The following is a 27,933-nucleotide window of genomic DNA, read 5'->3' on the forward strand; positions in this document are numbered from 1 at the left end:
CCTCTTTTTTGTTTTTGTCGGTAAACTATGGCTTTTAGCATTAAAAAGTGTCCTTTATGGGCGACTGGGTGGCTCAGTCATTGAAGCATCTGCCTTCAGCTCAGGTCATGATCTCAGGGTCCTGGAATCGAGTCCCGCTTTGGGCTCCTGACTCAGCAGGGAGCCTGCCTCTCCCTCTCCCCCTGATCATGCTCTCTCTTGCTCTCTCTCAAATAAATAAATAAAAATTTTTAAAAAGTGTCCGTTAGTATGTTTAATGCTCTGTGGCTTACATTCTATGTTGTCTGGTATCAGAATCACTACCATTCCTTTTTGTTTCCATTTACATAATACAAATAGAATTCCACCTTTGGTTATCTTTTCTTTTTAGAATATTTGACTCACTGTTAGATCTAGGTCTCTGATATAGTATACCTGGGTTTCACATTGCAAGTCAAATTCTAAATCTTTTTCTTTTAATAAGTAAATTAAGCCCATTCATATTTATTGATAGGACTGATATGTTAAGTCACACATCTATCATGATATTTTATAACTATGAATTAAAAATTCTTGTTTATTTCCCTAAAAGAGGCATAGACTGGTATTTAGGATCTGGTTACTACATTTCTCTTTTGGTGAGGGGTATTCTTTATCACCCACTTACTGTCTATTCAAAAATGATTTTTTTCTATATTCCTCTTTCTCTATCCCTTCTCCTCCCATTTTTAAAGTTACATTATTTCACTTTGTCACTGTACATAACATTTGTGTATTAGTCTTCTTCTACCGTGCCCATCTATCTTCTACTCTTACATGAATATCTATATGTATTTAAAGGCCATGATCAATGTTAGTCCTATGCTGATAATTTCTCTGTCACTGTTTAGGAATTCTCTAGTATAGAGGTCAGCATATTTTTTTCTGTAAAAAAAACCATAAAGTAAATACTTAGGTTTTATGGGCCATATGGTTCTTATTGCAATTACTCAACCCTGCCATAGTGTAGCAGAAAAGCAGCCACAGGTGGCATGTAAACAAGCAACTGTGGCTATTTACCAATAAAACTTTATTTACAAAAACAGATGGTAAGCCATGGTTTGCTGACCCCTGCTCTAGTACATTCTTTAAGAAGGACTGATAAATGCAGGACACCCTAAATTTTTATATGGTCAAAACCATTTCAGTATTACTTTGATATCTGAAGGAAAGCCTGGTTGTATGCAAAATCCTTGATTTATACCTTATTTGAGTGTATCTGTTGTTCACTTTTTCTTTTTCTTTTTTCTTTTTTTTCTTTTCTTTTTTTTTTTAAATGAACCCTCCTACAGTGTTGGTGGGAATGCAAGCTGGTGCAGCCAATCTGAAAGACAGTCTAGAGGTTTTTCAAAAAGTTGAAAATAGAGCTGCCCTAAGACCCAGCAACTGCACTACTGGGCATTTACCCCCAAAGATACAAATAAGCAGTGATCTGAAAGGACACCTGTATCCCAAAGTTTATAGCAGCAATGTCCACAATAGCCAAACTATGGAAAGAGTCTAGATGTCCTTTGAGAGAGGAATGGATAAAGGAGAAGTGGTGTACACACACACACACACACACACACACACACACCACAATTAGGGTAAGAGAGGAAAAAAAGAAACAAGACAAAACCAGAGAGGGAGACAAATCACAAGAGACTCTTAATCATAGGAAATAAACTGAGGGTTGTGGGTGGGGAGGGGTTACAGGGATGAGGTAACTGGGTGATGGACACTGGGGAACGTATGTGATGTAATGAGCACTGAGTATTATATAAGTCTGATGAATCACACACCTGTACCCATGAAATGAATACATTGTTAATTAACTGAATTTAAATTTAAAAAATAAATGCTGCCCCCACTATCATCTCCATTTGTAGATTTTTAAGTTTCATGCTATTCTAATTATTTTGCCTTTCCAAGTTATTTGATCTTTTGACCTAGGACACTTGAGTAATTTATCTTTATCCCTGAAATCTAAGATTTAGTCTGATATGTCTCAGATTTGATCAGTCTACATTAACTTTCCCAAGTACCCAGGGAACTCTCTCAATGTGTAGAGAGATTCAGGTCTTTTTCTGTTTCTGTAATTTATTTTTAAATTATAGTTTTAAATATTATCTCCTTGTCATTGTTTTGTTTCTGGGACTCTGAAAAAATTTTTTAAATGACTTCTTTGCTTATCTTTGATTCTCATTTCTCTTGGACCTGAAGGGTGGCAGAATAAGGCACTCCAAAATATGCTACTTTAACATAAAAATTATTTTAAGTTAAAGCACTAGAAAAAGAGCAAATCAAAGAAAAACACATTGACCTTCCTTCTTTTTCTTAAAAAGTAGGATATGAAATTCCCAGGTGAAAGATGTTCTTCCTAAACCAGAAGGAAAGTAACATTCTTATGAAGGACCAGAAACTGAGAGCAAAAAAAATTTTGTGCAAACAGACCTAGTTAAAATAATTCTTACCTTCCTTTAGCCTCCTCACATAGTTTTTCTCAATTGCTTCTCTGTTCAACCTACTATAAAAGAATGTGGGTTTGATCATTCCTTGGGGCTTCACTCTTTATGAAGACCTTTGTGTCATGCAAAACTTATCTAAATTTGTATGTCTTTCTCCTGTTAATCTGTCTTAGGGCAGTTTCTCAGAGCCAGCCAAAAAAAACCTAAGAAGGCAGAGGTAAAAATCTGCCTCTTCTTCAGACCCTTATTTCCTTCTTTATGTCGTTCTCATTTTCCTGGTTATTTCCCTGTCTTCAAACCCCTTATTAAATTTTCATTAGAGTCTATTTTCAATTGGGCACTTTAAAATTTATGCTTCATTTCTAAGACCATTTTGTCTTCTTCTTTCCATTTCCTTAGTTCAATCAACTCGGGTTGATTTTTTATTTATCCTGGGTTTTGTCCATTTTGCATTTCTGACTCACAGTTGTTTTTCATATCTTCAAATGCTTGATGTCCTTAATTCTGTCTGGAGTGTGTACTTACACTTTTCTTTTGCTTCATGGTCACTGTGCAGAGAAGGATTTTCCAGAATTGAAGGTTTTGATTTTGTGTTTTCTGATTTTCTGCATAATTTCTCTACTGACTTTCTTTTTCTCATTTTTATGATATTGGGGTGTTTTTTTTCTTTTTTTCTTTTTTTTAATTAGCTATTTTGAAAGGAGCCCTTTTCTGTTAGCCTAGCAAAAGCCCAGGTTCTTCAGTGGGTTTTTCTGTCAGTAGGTTTGTTTTGGTGGTAGGAAAAAAGCTGTTGAGTTCTCTGATTATCTGATTCCCTTTGTCTTACAGAATCCTAAATCCACCCCCGTGTTCAACCTGCTTTTCTTTTCTCCTTCATGTAACTGCTAAAAAGCCCTTCTTTTCTTTTTTTTCCTTCCTCCAGAAGCTGTTTTCCCCTCCTCCAAAAGACTGCCCCAGTTAAGTAACGTTTACTCTTTTAAATTATTACCTTTTAAACTGTGCCTGTCTTTTAAAATGTTATACCTGGTACTATATGTCACCTGACCCTTTGAATCACACGTATTCCAAAATCTCTTTCCTATACTCCACAAGCTCTGATCTGCTTGGACACTTTTCCAGAATTTTAAAATTTAGGCTGGATTTAACTTTTCTAGTGGTCATTCAAAATCACCCTTAGGCACTTTTGCTAGCCTCTGTCTTCTGTCTTCTTTGTAGTTTTTCTTATTCTGCTTTTGCTCACAAAAAGCCTTATGGCAGAGTGGAGGTGGGAAAGAAGTATAAGGAACTGAACGCCAGAACTAGATTTATTTTCTATTTACTCACAGTTATTTTAACTTTTGGCATTGTCCGTCTCCAAATATGTGTGGAGAGCTTTCATAATTGGGAAGTTTTTTCATATTGTTTTCAGTTTGTGAGATGGATTACTACATAGCTACCATTATTTTCTGCTAGCCGGGAAATGTATAGAACACTTTTTGATTCTCCAGAGCATGGAGAAAGAGCAGGATGCAAATTTTTCAATTTAAAAAATGACCAGTTTAGGGAAAAAAAGCAGGGCTCCAGCTGACTATTGCCAAGAATGTGGCAATATGAGAAGAAAACATTTAATTCTGTGTATACAGAGTCCAACTCAGGCTGCAACTTCTCTCACTGTCTCTCAACAACTGCCAAAGTACAGTTTTTGTTTTTGTTTTGGGGGCAGAGGAAGGACACAAAATGGCTTATAAAACTAATAAAAAGCATCATATCCACAGTAACACCCTCCAAACCCTCAACATTATGAAATGAAATAAATAATTAACAAAAGACATAATATAAGAAACCCTTGTACATCCAGAGCAAGTTTAGTTTAAATGGGTTTTAAAAAGCACCTAAACACTAACTAGCAATGTACACTGTAGGTACTATCACTGGGTTAAAAAAGAAACAATAGTTAAGAAACACTGAAAATACAGCAAATGGTTGAGCTAGCTCTACTATCATTAAACACAATTTCCTTTCCATTTCACACAACTCTAAAAGTAAAAACAAAGCCACAATCCATTTGCTTCTAGAAACTACTCTGCAATTTGTGACCTGAACTGCTGACAACATTTAGCAGACAACTAAAAAATCTGGGGATGTGTAATTTTATCATAACCTAACATATTTCATTTCCTCCCCATGCCACCCACCCATCCTCAACAACTCTGACTTCAAAGAGAGAGTAGTGGTAAAATGTGATACCAATTACATTAATTATAAAAATGGTCACACCTTGCCTTTATTCCTTACAAAGTGCTTTCAGACAGTAAGGGTAGCTATTCTCCTACTACAGATATGAAACCAGGGTTAAGTCATAGAAAGCCAACGACGACACTAAAATTCTAAAACACATGAGAAATCAAATCCTAAATAGCACAATATTAACAACTAGAAGACTGAGCAGCTGCAGACAAAATTAAAATTATGAAACAAATGAAAAAGACTTAAGGGCATGTGAATTTCAAATTCTCATTAAGACTTTTGAAACTTGGTATCTTGGAAATAAAAAGTTGATATCCATTGAAAGAAAACTCAATAATGGGGATAAACACCAGAATGAGTGAATTGGAAAACCCACTACTGAGAGATTTATCTTGAATTCAGGTATATATATTTGAAAAAACATTTAAGAGACAAAGGAGAATAGCTTGAAAGACTCCAATATATGTCTCATAGGAGATAAAAAGAAGGAAATGGGAGGGGAGGGATAATCGAAATTTACTATACAACTGTTAACAACTTTCCAGAACTAATTAAAAACAGGAGTCCTCAGATGAAGTGGTCTCAGAGTATTAGGAAGGAAAAAAATTTTTTTTTTAAATCTACACCTGGACATCACTATAAAAATATAGCACATCAAGTACAAAGATAAAATCTTACAGACTGGTAGGAAAAAAAGGATGGATTATCTTCAGAGGAATAGCAAATAATTTACAACAGCTGTCTTATCAACAGAAATAGATGGCAGAAGGCAATGAGTGATAGATCTTCAAATTGAAAAGAGGTACAGAATGCTATACCTAGCTTAGTGATCTTTCAAGACTGTGAACAAAATAAAGACATTTTAGACACAGAAAGACTAAGTGAGTATGCTATTCATAAGCTGTCAGTGAAAGCAATACTAAAGGATATGGGATTTAAGAGAAAAACAAAAAGCATGACAACTGATATATACGTATGTAATGAACATTAAAATACTTAAAACTAATAACTAATTTATTTGTTTTTAAGTGAAACAAACAACAAACAAACAAAAAACAAATTTGTTTTTAAGTGAAACAAATAACAAAAACAAATATGTTTTTAAGTGAAACAATAAATTTGTTTTTAAGTGAAACAGTAGACAATAATGGGGAAGATGTGGTGTGAGGGGGAAAATGTGCTTAATAGAGAGTTAAGGAACATGTTGAGGAAGACACAGAGAAGAATGATCCTGAGCTCACCTCGTGCCATGGATCCACCAAGGCAAGTACATCCATTATAACTAACTCTGAAAATGAAGATGGGCAGAAAGGACCTTCCACACCTAGTCAGAGGGAGAAGGCCACAGAGGAAAGGGTATGAGGAGCAGAGACACAGATGGGAACCAAAGCCTGGATGACTACCCAAAATCTGGAGGGATATCACAAACAAGAGAAGTGGGGATCAGACCTACACTGGGCACCCCCAACCCTGGGGATCTGTACTGGGAAGATGAATCCCCATAACACCTGGCTTTGGAAATTAGTGGAGCTTAAATCTAGGAGAGCTAGTGGATGTAATGAAATTGAGTCCCCACCCTTAGAGAGCTCATGCTAAACTCAGCCTGACACACAGCAGAGAAGCAGCAGTTTGAAAAGCGCCTGGGATATAGGTGAATGAGATTTATAGACTAATCTTACATCCATGCAAGAGGGGCAGTGATCTGTAGAAGACTTCTCTAGGCAGGTCCATTTCTCTTGCTCTCCCCAGATGTTTGCAGAAGCCAGTTCTAACACTATCCATCTATCTTGCAAGCACCAAATGCCCCACCTGGCATTCCCTGGCAGACTCACTTCCAATGTAACTTGTGCCCTGGGAAGGCAGGGAAGATAATTTCACACAACAGTGTGCCCACAGTTCCAGCTTCCTGTGCAGAGACTAAGACCTACCTTCTATATACCGCAGGTGTGGCAGAGTTTAATTGCACACAGCCAGGCTAAGGACTGGCCTCACCCACCAATGAGCCCCTACTGTCACAGCCAGGCCTCTCAATAGTGTAGGGAGTGAATTATGCCTAGTGTGCCCACAGCAGGCAAATCAGTTTACTGCAGCCTCCTGGGCTGAGTTCCACCACAACAGGAGGGCAGACACAACTCAAAAAGGGACCACTGGAGCACCTGGTTCTAGTGACAGGGGGGATTGCACTACAGGGCACCAGAGGAACTCTTCTATACAAGGACACTACTTTCAAAACTAGGAGATATAGCTTATTCATCTAAAATACAGAAACAAACGCAGAGTTAGACAAAATACAGAGACAGAGAAATATATTCCAAATGAAAGAACAAGACAAAAATCACAAAAAAGAGCTAAATGAAATGGAGATAAGCAATATGCCTGATAAAGAGTTCAAAGTAATGATCATAAAAATACTCACTAGACTTGCGAAAAGAATGGATGAACTCAGTGAGAACATCAACAAAGAGATAAAAAATATAATAAAGAAGCATACAATACCCGAAATGAAAACTACTGTAGAGGGAATCAACAGCAGATTACAGCATGCAAAAGAATGAATCAATGATACAGAAGATAATGGAGACCAACCAAGCTGCACAGTAAAAAGAAAAAAATAATAAAAATCGAGAAGAGGTTAGGGGAACTCCATGATGTCATCAAACATAACATCATTCACAATATAAATAAGAATGACCAAAGTTAGTAGAAGGAAGGAAATAATAAAGATCAGAATGGAAATAAATGTATTAGAGATGAAAATAACAGTAGAAAAGAACAATGAAAACAAAAGCTGGTCCTTTGAAAAGATAAACAAAATTGATAAGCCTTTACTAGATTCAACAAGAAAAAAAATGAGAGAACTTAAATAAATAAAATCAGAAATAAAAGGATAGAAATAACAATCGAAACCACAAAAATACAAGGAATTATAAAAGAATACAATGAAAAATTATACGCCAAGAACCCGAACAACCTAGAAGAAATGTATAAATCCTGAAACACACAACCTTCTAAAACTGAATGAAGAAGAAATAGAAAATGTGAATACACAAATTATGAACACCAAAATTGAACTGGCAATCAAAAAACTCTCACCAACAAAGGTCTAAGACAATAGCTTCATAGGTGAATTCTACCAAAAATTTGAATAAGAATACCTATTCTCAAATTTTTCCAAAAAACAAGAGAGGGAGGAAAATTTTCAGATTCATTCCACAAGGTGAGCCCTACACTGATACCAAAACCAGACTATGACACTGCAGAAAAAGAGAGCTACAGGCCATTATCTCTGATGAAAAGAGATGCAAAAGCTCTCAATAAAATATTAGCAAACCAAATTCAATATACACTAAAAGGATCATTCACCCAACCAAGTGGGATTCATTTTAGGGATGCAAGTGTGATTCAATACTCGTAATTCAATGTGATACACCACATTAACAAAAGGAAGGATAAAAAAATCATGCAACTATCTCAACAGATGCAGAAACACATTTCACAAAATACCATTCATGATAAAAAATCTCAACAAAGGAGGTTTAAAGGGAAGATACTTCAGCATAGGAAAGGCCATATATGAAAACCCCAGAGGTAACAACATACTCAATTGGGAAAAGCTGAAAGCTTTTTCTCTAAGATCAGGAACAAGACAAGGATGTTGTTCCTTTTATTCTACATGATACTGGAAGTCTCAGCCAGAGCAACTGGATAAGGAAAGAAAAAGGCATCCTTATTGGTAAGAAGTAAAATTTTTATCATTTGTATAAGACATGATACTATATAGAAAAAACTCTAAATACTCAACCAAAAAACTACTAGAACTAATAAATAAGCTCATTAAAGTCACAAGATACAAAATCAATGTGCAGAAATGTTGCATTTCTATACACTAATAATGAAGTAGCAAGAGATTGTTAAGAAAACGATCCCATTTACAATTGCACCAAAAAGATTAAACTACCTAGGAATAAATTTAACCAAGGTGAAAGACCTATTCTCTGAAAACTAGAAGGCAATATGAAAAAAAATGAACATGGTATAAATGGGAAGATATTCCATGCTCACGGATTGGAAGAATTAATATTGTTAAAATGTACATACCACACAAACCAATCTGAAGATTCAAAGCAACCCCTATCAAAATACCCATAGCACTTTTCACGGAACTAAAACAACCTGAAATTTGTATGGAACCACAAAAGACCTCAAATAGCCAAAGCAAACTTAGCAATCTTGAGAAAGAATAAAGCTGGAGGTATCATACCCCCAGATCTCAAGATATATTAAAAAGCTATAACAATCAAAACAGACACAAAAACAGGCATAAAAACAGACTCAGAGCAGTGAAATAGGATAGAAAGACCAGAAATAAACCCATGTATAAATGGCCAATTAATTTATGAAAAAGGAGGCAAAAATATACAGTGAAGAACACAGTCTTTTCAAAAAATGGAGTCGGAAAAAGCAGACAGCTACATGCAAAAAAATGAAACTGGAATACTTATGACTTTTAACAAATAAACTCAAAATGTATTAAAGACCAACCTGTGAGACCTGAAGCCATAAAACTCCTAAAAGACAGCATAGGCAATCATCTCCTGGACATACCCTTAGCAGTGTATTTATGGATATATCTCCCCAGGCAAGAAAAACAAAAGTGAAAATAAACTACTGGGACTATATCAAAATCAAAAGTTTTTGCACATCAAACAAAACTGCCAATAAAATAAAAAGGCAACCTACTGAATGGGAGAAGGTACTTGCAAATATATATCCAACAAGGAGTTAATATCCATAATAAATAAAAAAAAATTTACTGAACTCCAAAAACCAAGCAATTCATTTAAAAAGTATGCAAAGGCTCAAATAGACATTTTCCCAAAGACATACAGAAGGCCAAGAGACAAATGAAAAGATGTTCAACATCACTGATTATCAGAAAAATGCAAATTAAAACCATAAGGACACATTACCTAATACCAGTCAGAACAGCTAATATAAAGAAGATAAGAAATAATAAGTTTTGGCAAGGATATAGAGAAAAGGAAATCCCCCTGCACTATGATGGGAATGTAAATTGATGCAACCACTGTGAAAAACAGTGAGAAGTTTCTTCAAAAAATTAAAAATAGAAATACCATATGCTCCAGTAATTCCACTACTATGTATTCACTGAAAGAAAACAAAAACACTAATAAGAAAAGATCTATTCACCTCTACATTTACTGCAGTGTTATTTACAATAGCCAAGATGTGAAATTAAGCCAAGTCACCAATAGGTGAATGGATAGAGGAGCTGCGGCTTCTATATACAATGGGATATTACTCAGCCATAAAAAAGAATGAGATTTTTGCCACTTGCAAAAACACGGATGGAAAAGAAAGGATTATTTTAAGTGAAATAAGTCAGACAGAGAAACACAAATACTGTATGATTTCTCTTATATGTGGAATCTAAAACCAAAACAAAACAAATGAACAAATAAAAAACAGACTTTTAAAAGTCAGAGAACAAAGCGGTAGTTGCCAGAGGGGAGATGGTTGTTGGGAGGCATGGACAAAACAGTTGAAGGTGACTAAGAGGAACAAATTTCCAGTTCTAAAATAAGTTAGTTACAGGGATGTAAAGTACAACATAAGAAACACAGTCAATAACATTGTAATAACGTTGTATGGTACCTAACCTTAATTGTAATAAGCACTGAGTAATGTATAGAATTACTGAATCACTACACTGTATACCTGAAGCTAATATAATAACATTGTATGTCAACCATATACCAACAATAAAAAATAGATAAAATGTTGATAAAACTCTTGCCTGTTTGAAAGAAGTAAAGATATTGAACAATTTTGTTTTTGCTAGAAAACTATCTGTTCTATATATTTTAAATTTTTAAGAGCAACCACTACCAGGAAAAAACAAAACAAAACAAAAAACCCTGCACACTATTGCTTCCAAGAGAGCAGGTTTTTTGTTTTTTTTTTTTTAGGATGAAAAAAATCAAGATAACAGAGAATAATATGAAAAAAGGAAGAAAAATATGACAACCAAAAAAATGTATACTATTCTCATCACACTCAAATATGCAAAGATGGTATACATAATTCCCACTATATAAGAAATTACAACCATGTAAGCAGATTTAACACATCTATTTAAAATAAAAATATCAAGAACTATGTCTTCTGTTTCCACTGGGGCATCAGAGTCTTGCTGGGCTGAATCTCCTTCTTGTTGGTTCAGTATTTCTTATGAAGAACTGCAGTATAGAGCTTGAAGTTATTTAAAATACTAAATCATTTTATTTTACGTTTCCATTTTATTAACGGGATGTTGCAATCATTTTTAAACTAATAAACTTATAAAGTGATTGGCACAAAAAATCCTTAAGCAAAAGCTGCCCGGTGACGTACAGAAAGTTATCTAATTTGGAGACTCTTAAATTTTTGCTATAGTCATAACCATGGCTTTTGCATTGAAAGACTAATAGGAACTCTACATGTGTTCATTCTTTTATAAAACCTGACTCTATTCAGTGTACCTCCATTTTATTGCCTTACCTGAATCAATCCTGTTTGGTTGATGATAGATTTTTTTTGTATACCCAAGTTTGATTTAAAAGTAAATTCTAGTTATTAAGCACTTTTAACATGAAATCCAGAAGCACATTTTCTGCACAAACAAGTTACAAAATTCAAAAGTGTTTCCTATGCATTTGCTCTATGTTTCAATTTTTAACTTTGTAAACCACATCAGAGAAACGTGGCACTTCTGCATTATTGTGAGTGTTTAATTTCTTTTTGTTCTATTTTGGTTAAGAGGACAGTAGAAAATTTTTCCGGAATTTTTGTTTACTTGGTTACATTTGTATAAAGTTCTGATTACCAGTTGCTGAGATAACAAGTGACCAGGCAGAATTCTTTAAGGCATTAAAGTTCCTTAAACCTAAGGCTAAATCTTGAACACATTATTGAATTCTTTAATATCCTGATGGTTAACAGATGGGACAGCTGCACATTTGGCATGCTTTGTTTTTTGGGGGTTTTATTTTTCATTGCAGATTTATTTGGCAATATACAGTAAATTTTGTAAACTTGCATCAAGTTTATGAATAAAGAACCATTTAAAAAAATGTTTGCAATGCTCTGATTTCTGCTTAAAATATTAGTATAATAGCAAGACTTGCTGAAAAGCATCTGGCAGTTCAAATGGACAATATCTGAACATTTATTTCCTTTACAAATAATACCCAAGCTGAAGTTAAATGAGAAGAAAACAATAATTAAAGACCAGAAGGAAGAGAGTCAGAAACATTGGAAGTATGGACAAATGAAGTTGTTTATAAAGCTGTTGTTATGTACATATGTACAGTTGTAAAGAGACAAGAAAAGGCACCAGCATCTAAACATCACTCTGATCTTTTTGCGGGGGAGGGTGGTGAAGGGCAGCAAGAGAGGGAGAGAGAGAATCTAAAGCAGGTTCCATGCCCAGGGTGGAGCCCAGGGTGGAGCCCAGCGTGGGGCTTGATCTCACAATCCTGAGATCATGACTTATGCTGAAATCAAGAGCTGGACATTTAACCAACTGAGCCACCCAGATGCCCCCCGTTAATTCTTTACTCCAATTTAGGTTGTGTTCTTTCATTACAGCTTCAGACAATGCACCAGAATTCTTCTGTATGCTACAGATTAATGCAATTGCCTTGTACTGTTGAAAGCTAACTCCAGATATTAACTGCATGAAGCCTCAGCTGAAGCTACAGACGTACATTCCCTGCCATTCCAACACAATCAATCCTCTGCAACCATCACTCCCAGCTTCTAAACTAGTAAGAAGAAACATGCTGGTCTTTATCTTTAAAGGGATGCTAGTCTTAGATTAGACACCAGCCTTGCTTCTTCGAGGGAACTTAGTTCATAAGCTTTCACAGTACTGTGAATCCTTTAACCACTGAATCTTAGCATCAGTGAATTTCTAAGAAACCTGAGCTCTAGACAGGTGAGTGACTTGTAACCCATCATACTGATGCAGGTGGAATAGATCAGAACCCAAACCCATCTCTTACCTCTATTCCAGGGCTTTCCCCATGTCAATTATCAGGTCTAGAAGGGCATGTTTGGAAAGGACAATAAAATAACTTCATTTCTCACAGTCCCTTTGGCCTGGTTCCCCAACACCTTTCCTGTTCTAAATCTCCTCGCTTTGCTGCAGCTCTAAGTTGTTGCTAGGACGGATCATGAGAGGTTCTTGGTGGAGGCTTAAAACAATGCCACCCTCCAATCCATCATACCCTTGAAGGTTGGCATCATTCCCAGACTGTTCTTTTCCCCTCCCATCAACAAAGCTCTAGTGAACAACACACTAGCTTCTTCCACGGGAGAAGCAAGTTCAGTGATTTCAATTATGATGCCACTTTATTTCTAAAAGCAGACATACAGCTTTAGCTACCCTTCCAAGGAAGCAAAACCTGCCACCAAGAAGCCACCTGACTGAACCACAGCTGTGCTAGTAAGTGTGTGAGAGAACCAACTCCTCTCCTTAATGGCTCCCAGCAAGGGGAAAGGTTCACATTTTAGACAACTTTCTTGGAATAAACACATTTACAAATAAACGCAAACACAAAAGCACTGGAAAATTCTTAAGTCACAAATGTTTCAGTGTGGACCAGGATCCAGAGTCAGACAGAGGAGGTGAACCCAAAAGCAGAAGAAGACTGAGGGGAGGGTGGAAGGCTATCCAAAGGAAGCTTTCTTCCCCTTCCTTTTCTCTGACAGACAGCCCATTGGTGGGGACTGTTCCATGAAGGAGTGACCTGGGTCTCTCAGGCAGGAAGAGAAGGCCAGGCAGATCTCTAGTCTCATCATTCCCGATCTTTCCTTGGGGCTATTAGGAACGTCTTGTGACATGGACTTCATTCTCTTGGAGAGGAAAGAGAAACTACATAATGCGGCTTTATCTATGCCTTTCTTCAGTGAAATAGTTTCAGGACATCCAGGAGAAACCTAGTCCCTTTAAGGAATAAAGTTGTATTATTCAGCCTTGGTGAATAAATTAGGAACAGCCGGGAAGAGACAAAATGACTCTGTGTACATCTACTTTAAAAGGAACATTTTAATCTAATCCAGACTCCTCAATGTACAGATAAAGAAACCAGGACCCATACAGGTTACCTACCTAGACCAGCGTCACAAGTCCAGTTGGTGGCAGACCTAAGAGTACAAGCCACCTTGAGCATCCTTCCTCAGGATAAATGACTGTCCTACCAGACCATACCGGAGAGAGAACTCCAGAGGTTGTAGATCACCGAGAGAAGGAAGAAACTCAGGCTGGGAGACACTGGGATGCTAGATGTTCATCCTGAATGACAGTGAGATGACTTACAGAGACAACTAACACCTGGATTCTACAAAGCACCCCAGTGTGAAAGGGAGAGGTAATGGAAGAAGAAAAAAAAGGAAAGAAGAAATACAAGCTTCTTGATGATTCACTTTACTTCAATAAGTAAACTTCAGTAAGTGCAGACTGATAATAAAAAGTGAAGACAAGAGGAAGATAATTAACTTATTTGAGCTAGTGACCAGATTTTCATCATAATTAAAAGGTTTTTTTCCTATTTGTCTTCCAGCCCCCCCCCCCCCCCCACACACACACACCCATTTCAGAGTGGAAGTGCAGACCAGGAGTGCCCTTGGAGCCTGCCAAGCCTTGCCATCAGGCTTCCTCTCCCCACCATGTCAGGAAGGACAGATGGACTGAACTGAGCTAGACAGTAGTTGGTTTAATTTCAAGATTCTATTTTTTTAGGCTACGAGTATGCATTTCCTTTAAAGTTGGGACGGAGGGTGAGTTAACATCCTAAAACAAGCAAAACAAGAGATATTATTACTGACTTTCTGGGGCAAACCTCAATTCCTGCTTTTTCCAGTGAAGCCAAAGGCAGAGCACCCCCAGCCCAGTCAAGCTACCCAAACCCAAGTCTAGCTCCTCAGATATAGACCAGTGTCAAGGGATGGTCTGGGAACTAACCTGCTCTGTTTACAACCCTAACTCCTTGGTAGGGACAGAAATCCGTGAGGAGCGAGGCACACGGCAGGGAACGTGGGAAGGGCGAGCGGCCACTGGCTGGCTCTCTGCCTGGGCCCATCCTCCGAGCTCTCCTGGGAATAAGTCAGCATGGTAGCCAGGTAGGTAAGAAGGCAGAGGAAGGCAGAATCCACACTACAGAGCTGGATTAAACTAAGGATACCTGCTCATTTTCCCAAACCAAGAATGCCCTGCAGGGCAAAAAGGGATGAAGGAGGCAACATCCTTTTCACACCCAAATTGCTGAGCAATTCTCAGAAATCTGTTTGAAGGAGAGAATGAAAATAGAGCAGTAATCACTACCTTTAAGAACTGGATTGCCTAAATATATTGGGTAGCACTCAACTCCTGATTATCTCTGCCCACTGAGGACAAAGGAATCAGCAGGAAAGAAAGAAGGCTGACACTTCTCAGGACTTGAGGGTGCCAACTCTATTCCCTTAAATCTCTGGAATGCATACAAGGATTACCAAGAGAGCCAAGCACAAATTCTAGCAAGTGCCTGCCCATCTTGATGAAGGTCTATCTACCTCCTGTTAAGTCTGCAGTAAGCCCTGGACATCTGCAATAGCTTACTGCCTCCCATCTTATCCAGGTTCACCTAATAATAGGACCTTTATATAAAAGTACCCCAAGGCCCTTTAGCAGTCTCCAGGAAGATTGTCTTTATGCCAGAAGATGAAGCAAGGGAAAGAGCAGAATACTGCCAGTATCTCATTCCCAGCACTTCCAATGAGGCCAGTTTTATACTAAAATGGTTTGTATTTGGTTATGTACATTGGCATGTGCATTTTCAAAGCACACATAAAACACACTAACAAGAATAACCCTACGATGCCGATGTTGGTTATTCACAGAGATTTCATATTTTTTTTTACATTTTTCTGTACTTTCCAATTTTTATCATGAAAGTCATGATCTTTTCATAATCAATTTGTAAAATGTTACTTTAAAAGATAATAATGGGGACACCTTGGTGGCTCAGTTGGTTAAGCGGCTGCCTTTGGCTCAGGTCATGAAACCCAGCGTCCTGGAATCGAGTCCCACACTGGGCTCCTTGCTCAGCAGGAAGCCTGCTTCTCCCTCTGCTTCTGCCAGCCATTCTGTCTGCCTGTAATCATGCTCCTCTGACAAATAAATAAAAAATGTTTAAAAAAATTTTTAAAAAGATAATAATGGCTATAATTTACTCAGAGATGAACATAGCATGCAAGAGAAAGATAAGGGCATTTGAGTAGTGTGGTGTCTGAAAGGATGAAAATAAAGGCACAGAGATAGAAACCTCACTTTCTCTTCTCTGAAGCCCTTTGTTGCTGTAAAGTTCTCAGCCCTCTGCCTCATGATTTCTTGGAGCCCCTATAGATTATATATTTCTTAAAATGTACATCCTTCAAACTACTCTATGATCAAAACTTTTTACCTGAGATGCCAATAAATGGCCAACTGATTAAAGCAAATTTTCATGTGTTACTTTCCTTCCCTCTTCTCTCATGACAGGTCTTAGCAGTAGCAAAAAAGCAGAAGGATGGGAGAATTATTTGTAAAATTATTAACTTCTCAACAATTGAGAGGTTGAATATAGTTTTTACATCACAGAAATGATGAAATCCAACTACCAGTGGATTTCTTAAAGTTAAAAATCAAGCTACATACAGGTAACATAAATGAGATTCCTCTTCTCTAATCTGTCTACAGGTCCCTTATTTAAGATTGATTCATTGGCTTCATCCCTCTGCAGTGAAAAGTGTATGATTTCAAATCCATCTAGAGCTGAAAAATATCCCTAACCAACCCTAATTATCAGATGAACTCTATAAAGCTTTTTCTGTTTCTTCTTTTCTACATATTTTCACTACATAATTCAATCACACAGCATAAACATAAAACTGTTAACCTGATGAAGCTCAACTTTTTTGCTAGGATCCATAATGCTTGAGACTGTTACTCATAATGTGCCCATGTTTGAAGGTTGTGGTTCTCTAAAGGATGATATTAATAAAAGAAAAACTTTTGCTGCCAGATGGTAAAAATAAGGTAATATAAAACTCAGGACTGTGAAAAAGGACCATTTACCCTTTTCTTTGATGAAATTGTCAGGGGATGAAATAAATAATAGACTCAGAACCAGAGGACCTAGGTTAGCATTAAAATAAAAAACATAGCTGTGCATATTAGCAGTTACATGAACTTGTCTAGATTACTTCCTTTCTATACCTTTAAAATAGGGTTTGTTGTTGTGAGGATTTAAGAAAGGATGATGTCTGTGAAAACATTTACAATTATTACAGAACACAGCAATCTACCTGGGGGGAAACAAAGAAGCTTTAATTTGGGGGCTCTATGCCCTTAGAAATGCCACCCACACAGTTTGGAAGGCCGGGAGCAGCTGATGGAAGGGGAGTTAATGAGGTAAGGTGTGGGAGAAAACAAAAAAGATTTCCTCAGTTCAGGGCTTGAGGCAGTGGAACACTCCTTATCTCCCAGGTGAGTATAAGTTTCCAAGGAAGACTCTTAGTGGGAATTCTCTGTGGGAGTCAAATCATAAATTAGGAGAGACAGAAGATTTTGGCCAGATGACTGCATCTATTAATGGAGCCCTCTACCATGTTACCACTTAGTTATTCTACGCTTAGAGTGAAATAGACCCAACTGCAGAAGAAATGGAAGCACGGTCAAACTGGGAAAGCAATGTTCAGCTGGGACCTTTGGGGCCTTGGGCCTAAGTAACTGTCTACCAAGAGTGCCAAAGGTAGGTCTGGCTTCTGATAAGGTGTTTGGATTTTGTTCTCATTGCAACAGGAAGGTTGTGGAAGAATTTTAAGCCATGAGTGACAGAAATCCATCCTTCCTCTTGGGGCGCAACAACTACAGTATGTGCTTAGCAATCAATCAGTGATCCTCAACCAAATCTTACATTCTGTTTGCTCATAGTCACACTATGGTACTAAGGTATGGTAACACGGTACAAGTTAAAATTACAACAAATCCATCAAAAGATGTACTTATTGGCCTAAAAGAAATGTTACATTATAACTTAAGAAGTTAAAATTTCATATATTTTAATAGCTCTAATTAATAAGGTAGGCCTGTCCTTTTGGGATCTGGCAGTGATAGTAGTTCAAGCAGGAGGGCCGTTTGAATCCCTGGAACCTAAAATAACATTTTTACAAAAAAGCAGCAGTCACTAAATTGGCCTGGAAAGTAAGAGAACTGGAAATGTAAAGATGGTATCTTTAACAAGTGTCATTCTACTATTTTACAGCTCTTGCCAATACAGCGCTTTAAAAGATGTGAATTTCGAATTGAAAAAAGTAAATCCCAAATATGGGTAAAATTAGCAGCCCCACTCCTTGCCATTGTAATAAATGATTAAGTAGGTGTTACGAAGATGAAAAAGCAGAGCATCTCTTTCTAATCCTGACAGACATCTTCCCCTTCTTCACTGATCCTTTATCTTGCAGTGAAGACCTGCATAAGGAAGTCGGTTCCTGGTATGGTCCTGATAAGAACGCTTCTTTCTAGAGGTAGCAGCGGCAAGGACTACATCGCTTTTGCAGACACTGTTTGTGAACTTGTGCCAAGTTTCTCTGAAGCTTGGAAACTGGGAAAATGTCTGTGCTTCTGATTAATAATATTCCGCAACCAGGCTGAAACCAGAGGAAGTATAATCACAGGTGGGGAGAGAGTCAGTCACAGAGCTCCTGCGGTTGAGCGGCTATGAGAGGGCACTAACACCGCTGAGCGCACACAGCCCTTTCGTGCCCAGGCGCTGACATGAGCCTGAGCTGAGATCCGTCAAGGGATTAAGACCTCCTCTGTCTCAGGGACAATACAGGATGGGCCTCCTCTCAATTCTGCCCCCCCTACCCAGTTTAAATTACTCTTCTACCTTAATCTCTTTAAGACTCAAGGCTACTTTGTAATAAAATTATTCTCAATTTATATCACACATGGATGATTATTCTATCTCCCTCATACGCTATAACATCCTCCAAGTCAGAGTCGTCTCTCTTGATCCCCATTCACCCATCATATAAACATTTCGAACAGTACATGAGAAAGTGACTTAAATAGTAAATGTCTTACAGCTTTGCTCCCCAAAGATAACCACTATTAAGTTTCTTACATCTCCCTCCATAAATGTTTGTGGGCATATACAAACTTTTATGTTATTCAATGTTCAATCCAATGAGCACAACTTAAAAGAAATAGGGATTGATAATACAGAATTTTAAATCATTTCTGGTTCAGGGTAGTATATAAATAATTATAAGTAACTGCAAAATAAGGTGTGTTTGTGAACATCCCAAGGCAGATACAACCTGTCTCCATCTACCACTCACACCCCCTCAATCTTCCAGGACTTCAGCAAGTCCTGAGTTTGGGTAGCAGGTGGAATTACCAGGGCACAAGCCTGGTGAGTCCAGCTCTGTCTCTAACACGGTGGGTATTCCCTGGCAAATTCACTCTCTGAATTTACCTCTCTGAATCTCAGTATCCTCTCTTACAAAATGAGATGGTATTTTCAGAGGTTCCTTTGAGAGTTCAGGATTGAAGCTGATAAATAAAACAGGTACACAAAGCCCAAACTATCAAACATAATATCACAGCTTCCCAGGAGAACATGCATGCAAATTAGACTGGAGCAGTTATTTAAAAAATATTTTTAATTGAGATATAATTGACATATGATGTTATATTAGTTTCAGGTGTATAACAACTTCACATTTATATACAGTACAAAATGATCATCATGATGATAAGTCTAATAAACATCCAGCACAATCCCAGTTACAAAAATTTTTTTCTTGTGATGAGAACTTTTAAGATCTAATCTATTAGCAACTTTCAAATATGCTATACAGTATTATTAACTATAGCCACCATGATGTACATTGTATCTCCAGAAGTGAGTTGTTTTATAACTGGAAATCTGTACCTTTTGATCACCTTTACCTGTTTTGTCCTCACCATATTTGTGAACTTGGGTTTCTTTGGTTTTGTTTTTTAGAATCCACATATAAATGAGATCATATGGTATGTCTTTCTCTGTCTTGACTTATTTCACTTAGCAGAATCTCCTCTAGGTCCATCCATGTTGCCACAAATGGCAGGGTTTTATTCTTTTTTATGGTTGAATTGCATATATATGCCCCACAATTTTTTTTGGGGGGGGGCCTCTTCCTTTTATTAGCCAGCTCACATGGTGAATGAATGTATTCGCTTATTCCACTGCCCTGGCCCCAGCCAAATGTTTGTACATTTTGGTTGCACATTTTCACAGCGTTATAACATGAAAAATAAGGCTCTGCCTGTGTCTTTGGTTCCTATCAAGAGAGGACTTTCTTTTTCTTTTCTTTTTTTTTTTAATAAACATATAATGTATTTTTATCCCCAGGGGTACAGGTCTGTGAATCACCAGGTTTACACACTTCACAGCACTCACCATAGCACATACCCTCCCCAATGTCCATAACTCCACCCCCCTTTCCCAAAACCCCTCCCCCCAGCAACCCTTTGCTAAGTTCTTTATAGATTTTGGACACTAGCCCTTTATCTGATATGTCGTTTGCAAGTATCTTCTCCCATTCTGTCAGTTGTCTTTTGGTTTTGGTAACTGTTTCCTTCGCTGTGCAAAAGCTTTTGATCTTGATGAAATCCCAATAGTTCATTTTTGCCCTTGCTTCCCTTGCTTTTATGCCCCACAACTTCTTTATCCATTCATCCATAGTTGGTACGCTCAGTTTGTTTCCATATCTTGGCTATTATAAATGATGCTGCAATGAAGTAGGGATGCACAGACCTTTTCAAGTTAGTGTTTTCATTGCTTTCAATAAACATGCAGCAGTGTTATTGCCGATCATATGCTAGTACTATTCTTAAATTTTTGGCCAACAGGTTGCTGTTTTCCACAGGGGCTACACCAATATACATTCCCACAAGAGTGCACAAGGCTTCCCTTTTCAACACAACCTCACCATCACTGGTTCTTATATTTTTGATGATCACCATCCTAACAGGTGTGAGATGATAGCTCACTGTGGTTTTGATCTGTATTTTTCTGATGACTCGTGATGTTGACCATCTGTATGTTGATGTTGGCCATCTATATGACTTAATTGGAAAAATGTCTCTACAGATCTTTTGTTCATTTCTTAATTGAAGTGTTTGGGGGTTTTGCTACTGAGTTGTAGGAGTTCTTTATATATTTTGGATATTAACCCCTTACAAGATCTACGATTTGCAAATATTTTCTCCCATTCAGTAGGTCATCTTTTCATTTTGTTGACAATTTCCTTTATTGTACAGCAGCTTTTCAGTTTGATGTAGTCCTTTGTTTATTTTTGCTTTTGGTGTCAGATTTAAAAAATCACCACCAAGACCACTGTCAAGGAACTTACCTCCTACGTTTTCTTCTAGGAGTTTTATACTTTCAGGTCCCACACTCAAGTTCTTTAATCCATTTTGAGTTAATTTTTGAGATGATCCAATTTCATTCTTTTGCCTGTGGCTGTCCAGTTTTCCCAGCACCATTCACTGAAGAGACTACCCTTTACCCATTGTATATTCTTGGCTTCTCTGTCATAAATTAGTTGACCATGTATATACATGGGTTTATTTCTGGGCTCTCTATTCTGTTCCACTGATCTATGTATCTGTTTTTATGCCAAGACCATACTGTTTTGATTACTATAGCTTTGTAATACAGTGTGAACTCCAGAAGCATAATATTTCCAGTTTTGTTGTTCTTTCTCAAGACTGCTTTGGCTATTTGGGGTTTTCTGTGGTTTCACACAACCTTAAGAATTCTTTGTCTATCTAGTTCTGTGGAAAATGCCATTGGAATTCTGATAAGGATTGCACCGAATCTTTAGGTTGCCCTAGGTGGTATGGATATTTTAATAATATCAATTCTTTTAATCCATGAGCACAGACTACCCATTTATTTGTGTCTTTTTTGATTACTTTCATTAATGTCTTATAGATTTCAGTGTGCAGGTTTTTTACCTCAACTTTATTTATTCCTAGGTATTTTATTCATTTTACCCAATTTATTATGACATAATTGGAAAAGGGATTGTTTTCTTAATTTTTTAAAGGTTTTATTTATTTATTGGACAGAGAGAAAAAAAGAGAGAGAGAGTACAAGAAGGGGAAATGGCAAAGGGAGAGGGAGAAACAGGCTCCCCACTGAGCAGGGAACCCATGCGGCTCGATCCCAGAACCCTGAGATCATGACCTGAGTTGAAGTCAGATGCTTAACCAACTGAGCCACAGATGCCTCTTAAGTTCTCTTTTTGATATTTTGTTATTAGAATACAGAAACACAACAGATTTTTGTATATTGATTTTGTATCTTGAAACTTTTCCTTCCATTAGTTCTACTGGTTCTTTGGTAGTTTTTAGGATTTTCTCTATGTAATATATCATCTGTAAATAGTTTTACTTCCTTTTCTTTCTAATTTAGATCCCTCTTATTTCTTTTACTTACCTAACTGCTTTGGCTAGGACTTCTAATACTATGTTAAATAAAAGTGGTGAGAGTGAGCATCCTATCTTATTCCTGATTTTATCATTGAGTATGATGTTAGCTATGGGCTTGTCATATTATGGCCTTTATTATGTTGAGGTATGTTCCGTCCATACCCACTTTATTGAGAGTTTTTAATCATTAATGTGTGCTGAATTTTGTCAAGTGTTTTTTCTAACTCTATTGAGATGATCATGTAATTTTTGCCCTTCATTTTGTTAATGTGGTATACTGCACTGGTTGATTTGCAGATGTTGAACCATCCCTGCATCTCTGGAATAAATGTCAATATATTCATTGTATATTGAATTTAAAGGTTTGCTAATATTTTGTTGAGGAATTTTATACCCATGTTCATCAGGGATATTGGCCTGTAGTTTTCTTTTCTAGTAGCATTCTTTTTTTTTTTTTAAGATTTTATTTATTTGACAGAGAGAGATAGTGAGAGCAGCAACACAAGCAGGGGGAGTGGGAGAGGGAGAAGCAGACTCCCCTCCAAGCAAGGAGCCTGATGTGGGGCTCGATCCCAGCACCCTGGGATCATGACCCGAGCCAAAGGTCACACTTAATGACTGAGCCATCCAGGAACCCCTTTTTAGTGGCATTCATGTCTGGTTTTGGCATCAGGGTAATGCTGGCCTTGTAAAATGTGTTTGGAAGCATTCTCTTGGAGTACTTTTTAAAAACAATTTCCTGAGCTGTAATTCACAAGAAAATCCACATCTTATTGTTTTTTGTTTTGTTTTGTTTTTTTAAGATTTTATTCACTTATCTGACAGACAGAGATCACAAGTAGGCACAGAGAGAGGAGAAAGCAGGCTCCCCGAGGAGCGGAGAGCCCGATGCAGGGCTCGATCCCAGGAACCTGGAATCATGACCTGAGCCGAAGGCAGAGGCTTTAACCCACTGAACCATCCAGGCGCCCCTCAGCATCTTGTTTTGACACAAAGGTATATCAAGCAATCTACACTGATCCTGAAGTTATTTTAGGATGCAGCCACAATCCTTCAGAAGTAGAGCCAACCTATGTTTACTCACTTCTCAGCAATGCATGTGACTTTCTCATCAGCCTCAGAGAGCTCATGACTATTTTTCCATTGTCAAGAGTCATAGGTAAGTTCAATGTTACATTCAGGAGCTATGGATCAAACTTAAGCAAATAATTAACATTTAATTCCCATTTGCCACCTCAGTACAATGAGCTGCCTACCAGGGAGGAGGAGGTCCTCCTGTTGATTAGACCACATATGTTGTTTTGTCCTATTTGTTCTATTCTGACCATGTCCTTTACCAGGAGCACAGATAATTATCCAAAGGAGTGTCCAAGTGATGAGGGAGGACTTGGGAAATAGGGAAAAGGTCCTGGAAGTGGGTAGGGAACCATTCATGTTAAACATCTATTTGGCGATTCAACTGCAAGCTAACAATAGCAAAGCTACTAATAATGGATGAAAATATTTGTTCTAGGGCAAAGCTGGGAAAAGGAAAGCGGCATTCACAGTGTCTTTGTCAAGTGTTTTTGCCATTTCTCTCAGACGCAGGAGATGGAGGTTAAGAGAACAAACTCTGGAGTTAGACTGATGGGGGTTCTGCCACCATTAGACTATTATCTAATCAATTGTGAGCCTCTACTGTTTATTTATTTCAAAGAGACAGACAAAGCATTACATGCCTTGGGCTTATCATTATTATTATCTGGAACTGTGAGTTCTGTGGGCTGTCTCCTGTGAAATAAAAGACCCTTAAAAAAACAATTACAAGTAAAACTGAAAAATTATCTCCTGATAAATAACTGTATTTACCTGAAAAGAATTCATAGAGCGAAGGGATGGAGGCAGTGTGGCGTTATTCCTTGATAATATCAGCAGCAGCTCCAAGCAGGTTGCAGAGGGCAGGGTTAGAGAGTGGATGCTGATGTCACTTTCCCAAGCACTGCAAAACCTGAAACACATTGATGTGTATAATTACATAATTGTTGGGCACCTAGGTGGCTCAGTCGGTTAAGCATCCAACTCTTGATTTCAGTTCAGGTCATGATCTCAGGATAGTGAAATCCAGCCCAGTGACGGGCTCCAGGCCCAGCAAAGAGTCTGCTAAATATTCTCTCTCTCCTTGTGCCTATGTTCCTCCCCCACCCACTCTTGCTTTCTTTCTCTCTCTCAAAATATAATAATAATTTCATAATGTATCTGGTCATAATTATTTCAAAAATCTGATGGAGAAGGAGAAGACTTTCAAGTGTAGAAGGGAAAAGCAGTAGAAGTAGAAGGGAAAACACTAGAAATAAAATGGTTATACTAAAAATTCAGAGTAAATATCTAAGACATTTTTATAATGTTTTTAATAAAAGACAGATTCGGCAATTTTTTCAGGTCAACACTGCATACTCAATGTTTAAGAGTCAGCAACATGGAGGCTTAAGTGGGTAGGAGAAGAATAAATGAAACAAGATGGGATTGGGAGGGAGACAAACCATAAGTGACTCTTAATCTCACAAAACAAACTGAGGGTTGCTGGGGGGAGGGGGTTTGGGAGAAGGGGGTGGGATCGTGGACATTGGGGAGGGTGTGTGCTTTGGTGAGTGCTGTGAAGTGTTTGGACCTGGTGATTCACAGACCTGTACCCCTGGGGATAAAAATATATGTTTATAAAAAAAAATAAAAAATTATAAAAAAAAAAATGTTCCCCCCCCCCCAAAAAAAAGAGTCAGATGAAATGCAGTCTCATTTGTGAGGGGTCTATTTGGGATGGGGGATGGATAACAGCTAGCATATTGAATGCTTCCTATATTCTATGCCCTCTTCTACATGTAACATCATGTTCGTCCTTCAGATACCTATGAAATGAAACTGTCACTATCCTCATTCTACCGATGTGGAAATTGTTTGAGCTGGATATGCCCTATGAAGTGTCTAGTTCGTTGATTTTCAAACCTTTAAAAAGTGACAGAATCCTTTTATCAAAAAGTCCTGTGAAAGCTCCATTTACAATACAAATAAAAGCAAAGCTGCTCTGTTGGAAGGGGGAAGGTTGGCAGGAAGCTCCCTTCATCTTCCAAAGTAGCCTAGGAAGTATCTCTGCTACATCCTGTTGAACCTATTTGAGAATATTTCATTCAAGAAATGAGGAAACCGAAGTCTAGAAAAGTAAAGAGCCTTCTCTGGGATGAGGTATGTGTTTAGAAACAATATGATTGGGTATAGAATCCTGGCTTCCTCAATTCCTATATCTAGTGCTTTAAGTAAAGGGGGAAATCAGAAAATCATTATGGGAAAAAAGTGTAATAAGAATAGGATATGTCTTATCTGTCAATTCTTCTATTTACTTATTTCCTATCTGTGCCCCTATCAAAGTATCTCTTATCACTGTCCTAATTTTTAAAAAGAAACGTGTGTGTATGTGTGTGTGTGTGTATTTTTTTTTTTTTTGGCCATTTACATTAACTTCTTTTGTGAAGCTACCTTCAACCCTATCAGTGAATTCTGGAATGTCAGAGAGCACTGGTGGCTGAGGGCATAATGTTTGTATTGTAAGTGATAGCAGATAGGTTAGTTCTGTCATCAATCAGATTACTTATACTAATACATTTCTGATGTGGGATAGGGAATTAACTCTTCTTTGAAGCATTTGCCAATTAGTTGGACTAGAATAGGACACTGCCCACTTTCCCCCAAAATGCTGTGTTTTCAGCAAGGGCACATTTGGAATGTCTTCTCCGTGTTTTAAACACTTCTTTGTTATTTTCTGTTGATTGGTGATGTTATTCTTTCTCCTTTTATTAGTTATACAACATTCTCAACATTTCCCTGGGATAGAAATAAAAATCTCACTGTCTTTGGCAAAAGTCAAATGCAGTACTAGTGCAGTGGCTCTAAGCTCATTCTCCACACCATTACTTGCATGACACTAAATACAAGAAAGTCTTGCTCATGCAGTTTTCTGGACCTGGAAGGCTGTTAGGCTACCTGGTGAACTTCTGTTCAGCCTGCAAGAGCCACATAAGTATCATTTCCTTGGAGACAGCCTCTTGTTCCCTTTATAAGAATTAATTACTTGGGGGCACCTGGGTGGCTCAGTGGGTTAAGCCTCTGCCTTCAGCTCAGGTCATGATCTAAGGGTCCTGGGATCGAGCCCCACATCAGGCTCTCTGCTCCACAGGGAGCCTGCTTCCCCCCTTTCTGCCTGCTTCTCTGACTATTTGTGCTCTCTGTCAAATAAATAAATAAAATCTTTAAATTAAAAAAAAAAAAAAAGAATTAACTACTTGCCCCATACCATATTTGTACCCATTACAACACTTAACCACCACCCTACTTGTATTCTTATTTGAGCTGTATGACTCATCATAGATCAAACACGAGCAATCATAACTGCAGATTCCTCTAACTTTGCTGCTCAGTGTGGAAAGATGGGATTAGTTGTTCTTCTTCAGGCACACCCAGGGATTAAACTTTTAGTGCTATAAGAAAAACATTCCACTTACATTTGTATGTTCAATAACTGAATTTAATTTTATTTCCAAGTATTATTTTTATAATCAGAAATGGGATTTTTGGGTTATAGAAAGAAATGTTTAACTGTTACTCAAAGATGTTAACATGCTGCTAAGTGGCTATAGTGTGATCTATCAAAATCGACACACAAGTAGAAATTAAGATACATTAGCACTCCTTGTCACTGAGGAGTAACAAGCACTCGTGGACAAGTGTGGTTTCCTCATGAGATCCTGGAGTTCAGACATAATCTATACAATGTATTAAACCACCAAAATTTACACAAAAGGACATTCATCACACTAATAATATCCATAGTCACCAAAAAAGATATAATTAGTTATACATGTTAGTTATTCACATCTCTATGTAATTACAAATATTTGCATGGTATGTGAATTCAACTTTGGCATTTTATTTTTATTATTCTCTATTTTTTTATGAGATGCCACTAAAGCTGTATTTACTCACTATTTTTTATTTTATTTTATTATGTTAGTCACCATACAGTAATTTAAATCTAATCCTTCAAGTATTCTGTGATTTAACAACTTTTAACCCTACTGAAGCTCATGAAGGTGACAAGTGTTGTCCTAATCACATGGTAAGTGATGGAAAAGAAATTCAAGCATGATCCTCTCCACATAAATTTCATTCTCTTTTATATCCAGAAATGCTTCATATTTCTGGACAAATTCTACCCCCCAAAATTGAAAGGCCCAAGGGTAAGTGATGGAGTAAATTTTAGGGATCTTAGAATACCTCATTTTCTAATAATTTGAACCACCTTATTTTTAAAATTAGACAACCCAGCTGGACCTAGGATGGCTCAAATGCCTAATATTCATCCTTTATTTATCCCAATATTTATCCATTTATTCTTTCTTTTCCCATACTATATATTCATTAGCCCCAGGATTTACCTTTTTATTGTTAAATTTCCTAAATGTTCACTATAATCTTAACTACATCTTAATCACATGAAACATCCATATATGTGGACAAAAAGTAACACATGAAAAAATAAATGGTAACAGCTGTTTTGGAAATTTAGAACTATGTGTAACTTTTCCCCGAAACTTCAGTTAATGTTTTTACATTGTGGTTTCTGTTTTGTTTTGTTTTGGTTTGATT

General features: G+C 37.3%; 1 protein-coding gene across 7 annotated transcripts in view; it reads right to left on the reverse strand.

Annotated features, from left to right (window-relative positions):
• UBE3D (ubiquitin protein ligase E3D) overlaps positions 1-27,933 on the reverse strand; it is a 154,116-nt gene that overhangs the window by 36,295 nt on the left and 89,888 nt on the right. For 6 of the 7 annotated variants that reach the window (XM_059399220.1, XM_059399218.1, XM_059399216.1 and 3 more), the window contains one exon: positions 24,109-24,247. In XM_059399220.1, the coding sequence (XP_059255203.1) occupies positions 24,109-24,247 (139 nt within the window). Of the gene's footprint in view, positions 1-24,108; positions 24,248-27,933 lie in introns of those variants that run through there. The other variant, XM_059399223.1, reaches the window with a different exon arrangement.

This window comes from Mustela nigripes, chromosome 5 (genome assembly GCF_022355385.1).
Source record: "Mustela nigripes isolate SB6536 chromosome 5, MUSNIG.SB6536, whole genome shotgun sequence".
NCBI classification, from domain to species: domain Eukaryota; kingdom Metazoa; phylum Chordata; class Mammalia; order Carnivora; family Mustelidae; genus Mustela; species Mustela nigripes.